The 12,258-nt window shown below is 39.0% G+C and overlaps 1 protein-coding gene across 2 annotated transcripts in view; it reads right to left on the reverse strand.

Moving 5' to 3' along the window:
• Positions 1-74: 74 nt before the first annotated feature.
• btbd11b (BTB (POZ) domain containing 11b) overlaps positions 75-12,258 on the reverse strand; it is a 43,402-nt gene continuing 31,218 nt past the window's right edge. The window contains exons 5-17 of one of the 2 annotated variants that reach the window (XM_077596698.1): positions 11,880-12,045; positions 11,681-11,770; positions 9,494-9,595; positions 8,219-8,312; positions 8,017-8,152; positions 6,148-6,368; positions 5,889-6,067; positions 4,057-4,162; positions 3,823-3,925; positions 3,429-3,510; positions 3,279-3,347; positions 2,422-2,535; positions 75-1,366 (exon numbers count right to left, since the gene is read on the reverse strand). In XM_077596698.1, coding sequence (XP_077452824.1) covers positions 1,169-1,366; positions 2,422-2,535; positions 3,279-3,347; positions 3,429-3,510; positions 3,823-3,925; positions 4,057-4,162; positions 5,889-6,067; positions 6,148-6,368; positions 8,017-8,152; positions 8,219-8,312; positions 9,494-9,595; positions 11,681-11,770; positions 11,880-12,045 — 1,660 coding nt within the window. In that variant the 3' untranslated portion in view covers positions 75-1,168. The remainder of the gene's footprint in view (positions 1,367-2,421; positions 2,536-3,278; positions 3,348-3,428; positions 3,511-3,822; positions 3,926-4,056; positions 4,163-5,888; positions 6,068-6,147; positions 6,369-8,016; positions 8,153-8,218; positions 8,313-9,493; positions 9,596-11,680; positions 11,771-11,879; positions 12,046-12,258) is intronic. The other variant, XM_077596699.1, reaches the window with a different exon arrangement.

The raw sequence follows: 12,258 nt of genomic DNA on the forward strand, positions 1-12,258 counted from the left end.
CATCATTTTCTTGTATTGCAAATGTTTTCCACCTGGTTTAATTAGGGTGTAAAAATTGGAGGAGGACATTAAAGTGCCTTCGCCGTCAAGGATTTATTGAGGACGCGCTTTGGCGCCGATGACGAGTCGAGCCTCAAAATCCAAGTGGACATGCAACACGGACACGTATGGCTTTTCCACAGCAATATTTGACAATCTGACACATAAGAAAACATCTGCCGATATATACACTGACTTACATGATCCATAAATCTGATTCTATCAACAATATTTACAGCGCTGAGCTCCGGTTGCCACGGGAACAGACGCCCGTCCAACTTGCCTATTCGCAACTGACCACAAATGTTGCCGATTTCGTTACATTTCTGATTAAAAGCATCGAGAAAAGGGGTGTCAAACTTATGATTAAATTATTAAATATTTCACTCACATGGCTGCCATTGACGGCCCGATGTGTAAAAATAAAATATTTCAGAAAAGGGTGGGAAAAAAATATTCTCATTTGAAAATTTCATATTTGAATTTAAAAAAAAAAAGTCAAAAGTAAATATTCTATTCTATTATTTTAGCGAAAGAAAAAAGGGGAATATCATCAGAAGATGCTCTATTTTCATTTTTTGGATTTGTTGCTTATCATTAATTTCTTATTAATTCTTTTTTTAATTCCGTTAAAACAGTTCATTATGATAATTTTTCATTCATTTCTTGTTGATGTTGCTAAAAAAGGAAAACATTATAATATTTTTAGAGTTTTAGGTGACTACTTTGACAGCATTTAAGTGATGTAAAGTCGATATATGAGATTTATTAACTAGTTAAAATATTGCCGCCACAATTGACTCATTAATTATTTCTAGTGAATGAACTATTTACCTAAATATACTTGAATAAATATTCTCATTTTAAATGTTTGGATTTTAAATGGAAAAACAAAGTTGGCTATTACTTTGACATAAAATTTCATCTTAGCAATGCGAGCCATTATTTTAGGGCGGGCCGCGGATAATGACGAGGCGGTCCGGGTCGAGCCCTCACGCCGCAGGTTTGACACCCCAGATCTGGAGGCCCTAGAGGACGATAAAGGAATGGGTTTTAGTATGAGTTGTACAGATGGATTTTTTGGGTTGTTGTTTTTTTTCTCGCTTGGGTCTGGAGTTGTTTTGAGAGTTCAAACCACGGATCCCTTGGACGTGGACAAGTGGATGGAGCGGACGCGGACGGCCAGCGTGGCCTCCAAGTCGCACAGCACGTCGTAGCCGGGGCTGTTGTACAGCAGCTGCTTGAACGACTCCATCTCCATCAGTGCTACCATGTTCTTCAAGAAGTAGCCTTCCATGTAGGAGGCCAGGTCGGGAACGTCCAGAAACTGCGGGAGGAGAAAACGGAAAAATCTCGCTCAGCACTGCTCTTCCAATTCTTTTTCTTGATCTGGACTAAATCACTTGCACAACCCCTTTTCACGATCTACCTTTTATGAAGAAAAAAAATCTCAATCTCAGCAGTGATGTGTTACAGTGGTACCTCTACTTACAAATGCCTGCCTCTACATACAAAATTTCCACGTTGCGAAACACTTTGATATGCCAATGATCGTTTCAACATACAAAAACAAGATATTTTAAAAAAATGATTTGTTAGTAAGACCTCTAATTACGAATGCCTGCCTCTACATACAAAATTTCCATGTTGCGAAACACTTTGATATGACAATGATCGTTCCAACATACAAAAACAAGATATTTAAAAAAAAAAAGATTTGTTAGTAATACCTCTAATTACGAATGCCTGCCTCTACATACAAAATTCCCACGTTGCGAAACACTTTGATATGCCAAGAGCGCTCCAGCATACGAAAACAAGATATTTAATAAAATTATTTGTTACAATGGTACCTCTACTTACGAATGCCTGCCCCTACATACAAAATTTCCAGGTTGCGCAACACTTTGATATGCAAATGAGCGTTCCAACATACAAAAACAAGATATTTAAAACAATTATTTGTTACAGTGGTACCTCTACTTACGAATGCCTGCCTCTACATACAAAATTTCCAGGTTGCGCAACACTTTGATATGCCAATGAGCGTTCCAACAATCAAAAACAAGATATTTAAAAAAAATGATGTGCTACAGTGATACCTCTACTTACGAATGCCTGCCCCTACATACAAAATGTCCACGTTGCGAAACACTTTGATATGCCTAATGAGCGCTCCAGCATACGAAAACAAGATATTTAATAAAATTATTTGTTACAGTGGTACCTCTACTTACGAATGCCTGCCTCTACATACAAAATTTCCACGTTGCGCAACACTTTGATTTGCCAATGAGAGTTCCAACATATGAAAACAAGATATTTAAAAAACTGTTTTGAGGCTAAATAAATATTCCCATATTTGTTTGCAGTTGATGGCACCTTAGTGTGGTTGTAGATCTCCACGCAAGTCTCCGTGTTGATGTTCTTAGTGCAGATGATCTCGCAATGCCTCTGCAGCGCCTCCAACTGGAAGAACTTGGACGCCGACAGAAGCTAAGGTGAAAACAAATGCATGTATTCATTAAAAGACAACAAAAAGTTCATTTAGGGATGGTTTTGATGAGTTTTCATTTATTTTTGGGGGGGGTGACATATGTTAAAGCACCACTGACGGCAATAGACGTCCATTCCATTCTGTCTACAATTGGCAGTGGGGCTATTTTAACTAAAATTATGTAAGATAACTGATTTGAAAGCAATCATAGAAATCAGAGACGGGAAAAAAATGGAAGGACAAAAAATATATATTTTGAAAACAAAAAAGGATCTGAAAGTGAATTCCGGTGCTTGGGGTAATTACTCTTTTTCACCAGAAGAAGGCAGACTTCTCCCATTTTACCCAAGCATCATTGGTGAGCTTGTTTTCTTCTCAGGTTTTGTAATTTAGAGTTCAAGTGGACCAATCCCAGGGGCGGAAATGAGGGGCCGCACCCGGACCCCCGTTTGAGGGTCTAAAGGGGCGTGGTTAGGTTTGAGGGGAGTCTAAAACCAATGTAAGACGACGAAAGATTTGAAAGGGGGAAAAAAGGAATAAAAAATCATTTAGAAACTTAAAAAAACCATCTAAAAGTGAATTTTAAAAAAAATCTACAAAATATTTTTTGCATTCAAGCCTTCATTTAGCTCCATAGCCATGTGGCAAAGTTGCCACTTTGTCTCGGTTCATTCACATGAATGGATGGGACGTGTTTCGAACGTCAATGGCAGCCAACGTCTCAAAGGAAAATAAAAATGACCTCCATCACGTCGGGGTTCCGAATGTGGAGTGCGTCGGCTCCGCCAAAGTAGAGGTACTGCATGACAAGCTGGAAGGAGGGCAAAAAAAAAAGAGTATGCCAGGATGTATAAATCACAAAAGTGCGCTTTCAAGTACTACAGTGCAATACCTGGAAAATGTGGTACTTCACATGGCTAATTTCGATGCAGGTGTTCTCACCACACGGTCGATTGGCCAGGAGAGTTTTGAACCTTTGCAAAAAAAACATTTAAAAAGGTTTAGTAATCTTTTTAAAAATTGGTGTTAAACTCGAGGCACGGGGCAAGACGAGGCCCGAGTTTGTCATTTTTGTGGACCGTCAAATGAAAAATCACTGTTTTTGGGAGCTTTCAGTGAAAAATGGAGGACTTGTTGTTTTGCCTTTAAATTAAACTTTGCAAAAAAAGTGCATTTTAATTGTTTTTTTATTATAAAATAAAAATAGTTACGATTATTTCCCTTTTTTTTATCCAACATGAAGAAAATTTGACATTTGTTTTACATGGGGAATTGTTCAAACTTACCTATTGGAGGCAGTAAAGAGCAAAACTTTGTGGGCATAAAATGGCTTGCCCTCCACCAAAAACGTCACATCCGACATTTCCTTGTTGTTCAGGAAGTGTGGATCTAGAAACACAAAATGGGAAGCCATAATCATCCACGTGCCACTTTCAGTCACAAGATGGCGCTGTGTCCTCTCAGCCCAAATCTTTTCAGGGATATTTTTTCATTTTCACTTTAAAGACAAAATGTCTCACCAAGACGCGACGTCTGTTTGCGTTTCATCTCTGCCAGTTTGGGGATGGGGTAAGGTCCGTAACACTGCGTGAAAATGGCCGACAGCTGCTGGCTGATTACTTCGTTCTGACAAGACAGCAAAGGTCCGTTTTAGTTGCCACCTACAAATTAGTTTGGGACCGCCCGAGTGAAACGTGCCAGACGGCCAAAAGGGAGGAAAAGACGTGCTTCCTGCGACGCTTATTCCCAACTCTCAGAGTTGCAAAATAGACGGGAAATCGGCGACAGGCCCCCCTCCCCCGCACACCTCCGCTGAGGCCGTTTGCTTTAAATGAGGCGCGACAAAGCTCGTAACATCCGCCGGGAATGAAAAACGTCTAAAAGTGTACTATACCGTATGTTTCAATTCACACTAGTAAAAAAAATGAACAATGTAAAGGAAAATATGCCTATAAGTCGCACTAATTGATCAGAAAGCGAGAAAAACCATGATAAGTTGAAGTCGGAGTAAAATAGGGAACAACAGCACCTGTTGATGTCAATATATTCAATTTGTTTTTGATAACTATAGCCTAAAAAACAAAACATAACAAGCTGTTGGCGGTCAGAGTGAAAAAAGTCAAGTACATACAAGTCGCAGGACCAGACAAACGTTGAAAAAAGTGCAACTTATAGTCCGGACAATACGGTAAAAACAAGTATCAGGGTTACAATGGTTTTACTGATTGTTTTATTAAGTTTTTTAAAATTTGATTCAGTAAATAATTGTTGTTTTATTTGCTAGATTTGATTAGATTTCATTTTTCTCTGAACGCTTATTTGAAGTTTTGAGACACTTTCTAGTGAGGTGTCTCAAAACTTTTGACCTTATATACGGAGAGCCGGCATCGAATGAATCAAATGTGATGTACAAGTCTGGTATATTAAACAGAGGATGTCCAACTACCATTGACCAAAATAGATGTCCAATCTTTTTGATGGGAGCCTGGCAGCCAATGAGTGTCCTTCCACTTGAAATGGATTAGACGTCTTCTAGTGACAAACTCATTTCAAATTTCCAGCAGAAATGGAAGAGCTTGTTACATTTTGGGGTCAAGAGGTCAAAGGTCAGAAAAATATCGCAATAACTCAAGAACGAAGAAAAGGGCGGTACTTATTGTAAGATAGGGGTGGGCAATCCAGTTTTCTTTTCCAACCGATCCAACACAGACAGTTTAACCCACATGTGTCAAAGTGGCGACCCGGGGGCCAAATCTGGTCCTCCGGATCATTTTGTGCGGCCCGGGAAAGTAAATGATGACTGCCGACTTTCTGTTTTAGAATCAAATTAAAATGAAGAGTATAGATGTTTATTAAATTTCCTGATTTTCCCCCTTTTAAATCAATAATTGTCATTTTTTAATCAATTTTTTCTGTGTTTTTAGTTCAAAATTCATTTTGTAAAATCTAAAAATATATTTAAAAAAGCTAAAATAAACATTGTTTTAGATCTATAACAAAACTGAATATTCAGGGATTCTAATCCAGTTCTTTTAATCCATTAATAAAAATAAATCGAAATATTATATCTAAAATGGTCCGGCCCACATGAAATCGAGTTGACGTTAACACGGCCCGCGAACCAACCCGAGTCTGACACCCCTAGTTTAACCAATTAGACTTCTGCGAAAAACCTGACTGCAATCCACTGATTGCACATCTAACATAGCAGATTGGTGGAAAGGTTTCCTCTTATGGGTTGGAACGAAAACGTGCCCCCTCTGCGACCCTTTGTGGAATAGTTTGCCCATCCCTGTTGTAAGATGTTTGAGCCTATAGTGTCAGCGGATGAAATTTGGACCAATCACGCTACCTTGCTAGCTCGCAGGATCTGAAACATGAGCGGTAGGCCGTGCGTGACCAGTTCCTCGGTGTACTCCTCTTCCTCGATGCAGACGAACTCTTTGAGGAGACCCTGGATGAGCGGTCGCCGGTGCTGGGAGAAACAAGTGCGCAGAGATTCCAGCCAGGCGTGCAAAGTCCACGGGACTCCTGGGTTGCAAAAAAGAAAGAAAGAAATACATAAAAAAGGGGAAATGGAAGACGGAAAAGGAAGGAATGGGCCATCTCACCGAGACTGCGGAGATCTATGGTGATGTCTACGTGTCCGTGTTCCGAACTGTGGTACATGGCTTCTTTGAGGGCTTTGAGTTTGGCCTTCCCGCTGCGTACGAGGTCGGCCTCGGAGGAACTTTGTCCTCGCGGCTCCGATCCTTCCGCCAGAATCTCTTCCAGGGACAAGACGTCTCCTTTGCCCTTCTCCGTGTGAGACAGCAGCTTCCGAAAGACGTTTCTGAAAGTTACCAGAAAACCAAGTTGATGACTCACTCGCGGGATCGTGGGGTCAAAAGTCAGAAAAAGTATTTTGGCAAAAACTTGAGCGTATAAAATCATATCAAACGTGCAAGAATTGTTGGTCATGTTTAACAGAAGAGACGATTCAATTCTAGTGTCAGGAGGTTACGGGCTAAAAATTGGTTTTGTTTGTATGCCCAGTCATACTTCTACTTACGAATGACTAGGTACGAAAATTTCACGTTACAATTTTTTCTTATATGCAAATGAGTGACTCAAGATACGAAAAAGTTACAAAGTCCCCCAAAAAGTAAATGCATTTCCTTATCCGTTATTTTATTTTGAATTCCCTTTATTAAGCGATTAAAAACTACAAAGGCAACGTGTCACATATTTTCACACACACAGGGCACACGTAAAAGTCTAAAATGTACTACAAAGTGGATGGCTGTTGGCTCTTGCCATCATCTGGCGGAGAAACACGGGTATTTCATCTATAACAGCCGCAGAGGGAGATATTTTAGCGGCGCAGGGGCCAGTTTTCGTATGCTTTATTTATTTTAAGACATTAATAAATCATTTCCTTATAATTTTCTCTCATTTTTGTGTGTTTCCTCACATCTTTCATACAAAATTGGGACACTTTGACCAATTTTATAGGGTCTAGTTCAAGGGTGTCATTAACGTCAACTCGATTTTATGTGGGCCAGACCATTTTAGATATAATATTTAGATTTTTTTTATAAATAGATTAAAAGCACTGAATATTCAGTTTTTTATAGATCTAAAACAATGTTTATTTTAGCTTTTTTAATATATTTTTTGATTTTACAAAATGATTTTTGAACTAAAAACACATAAATATTGGATTAAAAAATTACAATTATTGATTTACAAGGGGGAAAGATCAGGAAATTTAATATACATCCATACTCTTCATTTTAATTTGATCCTAAAACAGAAAGTCGGCACTCATGATTTACTTTCCCGGGCCACACAAAATGATGCGGTGGCCCAGATTTGGCCCCCGGGCCGCCACTTTCACACATTTGGTCTAGTTGGTAGTTGCGTGAGGACCGTGGAACAAATTACAGAATTTACATATAAAGTACACCTCTACTTACAAGTTTCAAGTTACGAAAAAAGTCTTGGAACCAATTAATTTTGTAAGTAGAGGTACGACTGCATTTCACAATATTGTGAAGAAATGATGGGGTCATGGTTGAAAGGTCATTAAGGTCAGAAAAGGAATTTGGCAGCAACTCAAGAACAAATTAATGGATCATCATCAAACTTGTGGGATATGTTTATAATATGGAACAAGGAAGGTGAGTAAATTTGGGCTTCGTGATGTCAAAGGTCACAAAGGTCACGAAATAGCTTTCACGATAACTCAAGAACTAATTAAGGGAGTGCAATCAAACTTGCAGGATATTTTTATAATATGGAACAATGAAGGTGAGGAAATCTGGGGTTCAAAATATCAAAGGTCACAAAGGTCAGAAAATAACTCATTATAACTGAATAGGAATTGTTATCAAACTTGCCCAATATGTTTGTAATACGGAACGGGAGAGGTGATTCGATTTGGGGGGGCTTGGTTAGGTGGAAAGAGCAGAAAGGGAATTTTCATGTTGACCAATCACCTGTGTCCGTGCGCAGCCGCCAGGCTGTAGGAGTTCATGTCCCCCTGCGGCGCCACCGAGATGCCGTTGCGGGACACGGTTCCCAACATGGGGTCGGCCCCCCGCTCCAGCAGCAGGCTCACCAATTCAAAGTGACCTAGGCGGCGTACAAAGTCGTCAAAATGGGACCGCGGGAGGGTCGCTCGGTAAAAGGCCAGCGTACCGGCGGCGGCCGCCAGCTGCAGCGGCGTCTCGATGTAGTTCTCCATGCCGTCCTGCAGGGAGCCCTCCACGTTGGCTTTGGCATCCAGAAGCAACTGCGGAGTTCAGAGTTCAGGTGGGGAGGAAGAAGAAGAAAAGCAGGGAACTCAGACTGACTTCATCCATTTTTAATTGTTCATTTCCAACAACCAGAACTCATTGTCTTCTTTCATTAAAAAGGGAGGAGTTAAGGAAAGAAAAAGAAAGGAAAGGAAGGGGAGGAGCCATTCACTATGTTTAGCAGGCTGGGACTTGAAAATTAAAAAGTCTTATTGGTGTAAAACGTGGGGAAAAGCTACCATGAAAAAAAAATAGATATATTGATAGCATTAGGTCTAGATGGATTTTTTTGGGCTGAATTTTGTTTTTTCATTTGTGTGATTATGTTCCGGCGCCGTCGACCGTGACGGACATCCGATCAATTTTGACGGGAACGTTCATTAGCCCCTCCCAGTCCAAATGGATCAAGTTTTGTAAATGGGGAAAAAACAATATTGTTCTCAATTGGCTATTTATTTTGCTTTTGTGGGAGGGTTCAAGTTTAATAGAATGGTATTGAAATTGAGTAGTAAATATTTATTTTGCTTTTTTGAATTGGAAAAAAATCTTAATGTTTTTCTCATAAATAAATATTGTTCCAAATTTCTATGGAGCCTTTTTTGTTGCTTTTTGGAATTTTATTACCGTATTTTCACGACTATAAGGCGCACTTAAAAGTCTTAAATTTTCTCCAAAATAGACAGGGCGCCTTATAATCCAGTGTGCTTTATATATGGAAAAAAAATTAAAATGTGTCATTCATTGAGGGTGCGCCTTATAATGCGGTGCGCCTTATAGTCGTGAAAATGCGGTAGTTAAAAAAATGAAGTGTCTTCCTTTTTTTAATTGAAAATGGACATAAAATACAATAAAATAGTTTCTAAATAATATTTTAATTTGAAAGAAAAAAGGTCTTTGTTCCTTTTAAAAGAAATACAATGATAATGTTATAGGTTCATTTAAAGAAGAAAAAAATTAAAACCATTTTCTTTCATTGTTTTTTTGAATGAACATTGTTGATTCCCAGTCCGAATGGATCGGACGTCTACCGCCATCGACGGCGGCCATTTTGACCTTCCCTTTCGCTCCTTTCGGCGAGATCGAAACGGAAACCCCCCGAAAAAGGCCAGCAAAAGAGATGAAAAAGTGAAAAAGAGTGAAAAGGATGAGCCCGAGATGAGAGAAGTCCGTCTACTACCTGCACCACCGGCACGTGTCCGTGCGACACGGCGAAAGTCAGGGGCGTGGCCTGCCGCGTTTCGGGAAAGACCGAGTGGTGCTTGTGCACCGAGTTTGGCACCTGGGGGTGGACACCAAGGGGGAGGGGGGGGCGTGACAGGAAAAGACACATTAAAAAGCACCACACGCGGCCTAGCGGACGCCGCCAGGACACGCTAATGCTAATGCTAACGCTAGCTAGCGGTTGCGCCGATCAATCGATCCGCTCCTGATGGCTTTTTCTTTCTCTCATCTCTTCTTATGGAATCAAAGGGAAACGGAGACATATTTGGCACGCTTTTGCGTGATGGCGGGGAAAGATGATTAGCCAATCGCAGCCAAGTGAGGCGTTCGACGCACTTGGGGCGGCTGGGAAACTGCAAAATAGACGCTGCAGGATGGCGGATGATATGAAAAGGACGACAAGAGAGATGAGATGAGAGACGGGCTTCTTGCTAAAGTCGATTCATCGACAATTGGCCCGTGATCAAATTCGCCGATGATGTCGTTAAGTCGATTTTCCACCTGAAAATTCGTCAGCGTTTTCTTTTCGGAGCCTCTTAAACGCATCGGCTGTCGATGAGAGCACCAGATGTCCAATCCACTTGAAAAGGGGGAGGGGGCGTTTGTTCATTGGCTTCCACCCCTCCCGCTTTGAATGGATTGGACGTCTACAAGTCATATACACGTTGAAATTCACAGCAGAAGCATGATTGGACGTGAATGTCACTCAAAGAGTATATAATACATTATTATAGTATATTATACTATTATTACAGACAATATATTTTTATTAAAAAGGGGAAAAAATACTCTTTTTTATAAATATCCCCCTTAATTAATATTTTATTCATGCTTGAACTTAGTATTATTTCAATATATTTTTATTAAAAAGGGGAACAAATATTGTCATTTTTTTACATTTTATAATTATCCCCCCTTAAATTTATATTTTATTCATGCTTGAACTTAGTATTATTTCAATATATTTTTAATAAAAAGGGGAAAAATATTCTCTTTTTTTACATTTTATAAATATCCCCCCTTAAATTTATATTTTATTCATGCTTGAACTTAGTATTATTTCAATATATTTTTAATAAAAAGGGGAAAAATATTCTCTTTTTTTACATTTTATAAATATCCCCCCTTAAATTAATATTTTATTCATGCTTGAACTTTGTATTATTTCAATATATTTTTATTAAAAAGGGGAACAAATATTGTCATTTTTTTACATTTTATAATTATCCCCCCTTAAATTTATATTTTATTCATGCTTGAACTTAGTATTATTTCAATATATTTTTAATAAAAAGGGGAAAAATATTCTCTTTTTTTACATTTTATAAATATCCCCCCTTAAATTAATATTTTATTCATGCTTGAACTTTGTATTATTTCAATATATTTGTATTAAAAAGCGGAAAAAAATATTCTCATTTTTTTACATTTTATAAATATCCCCCCTTAATTTAATATTTTATTCATGCTTGAACTTTGTATTATTTCAATATATTTTTATTAAAAAGCGGAACAAATATTCTATTACAAATTCAAATATTACAGGACGGTTAGGACATTAATTTAAGGGGGGATATTTATAAAATGTAAAAAAAAAAGAAATAATGCAAATATTAGGTTAAAATTAATATTTGACCATATTTCTAAAACCGAAATATTCAGTTTTATAATTATTCTATAATATAAAAGATAAAAATGTGATGAATATATTTACTATTATTGATTTTAGAATGACATTCTTTAAAACTAAATATTATCTTACACTCTAAATGTGACAAAAAACGAATCTCTTCTAAACTAAGAGAAAACCCCAAAAAGTAAAAACTAATATTTTTTTTCCCTTTTAAAAAACTCCGATAGTAAATAACATAAAAATGAGATATTCAAAAGAACATTGAGGTTCTTCTAGATGTATTTTAAACTAAAATAATGAAAAATAAATGAATAGAAAAAGCCACTGACGACATTCGACGTCCAATCGTCAACCTGCTGCGAATGGAAATGAGTTCATGGCTGCTCGCTGTCCAATCCTTTTAAAATGATGAACTCATTTCAACTCACAATTCACAAATTCCCGAGACCTTAAAAACACAACCCTTGCCTTATTGACCCCCCCCCAAAAAAACCACCAAAAACGACTAACCTCGCTGTTAATATCGGCTCCGGCGTCGAGCAGCATCTGCACCATGGCCTCGTCGCCACGGATACAAGCGTACATGAGCGGCGTCATACCCTGCGTGGACACAAGAGCGGCGCTGTCATGCATCGAAAAAGTACGCGTGGGCGGGAGGACTGGACGACATTTTGTGGGGCGCGGGCATCTAGCGTGGACGCGAGCTAACCTGCTCGCTCATGCTGTTGATCCCATCTGGCCCCAGCAGGTTGACGGCTTGCTTGACCAAGTCGGTGCGCCCGCAGCTGAGCATATGGAAGCCCAAATTCTGCAGGAACTTGGCTTCGGTGGAAGCCGCGTCCAGCTTCCTCGAAACGCTGAAGCAGTCGTCCGTCCTGAAGCGGAAAATTGCCAGGCAATTTATGGACTATTTTTTTAATCAGATGACAGGTTACTGTTACACAGCTGCCAAATACAGTGGTACCTCGACCTACGATCAGCGAAAATTTAGATCGGATAATTCGCCCTAGATACGATCAAAATTTCGAGATGCGACCAAGCCAGGTGGCCATGACATGAGAGGCTGTTTATCATTGTTCATCATTTTT

The sequence above is a fragment of the Stigmatopora argus genome, chromosome 3 (genome assembly GCF_051989625.1).
Source record: "Stigmatopora argus isolate UIUO_Sarg chromosome 3, RoL_Sarg_1.0, whole genome shotgun sequence".
NCBI classification, from domain to species: Eukaryota; Metazoa; Chordata; class Actinopteri; order Syngnathiformes; family Syngnathidae; genus Stigmatopora; species Stigmatopora argus.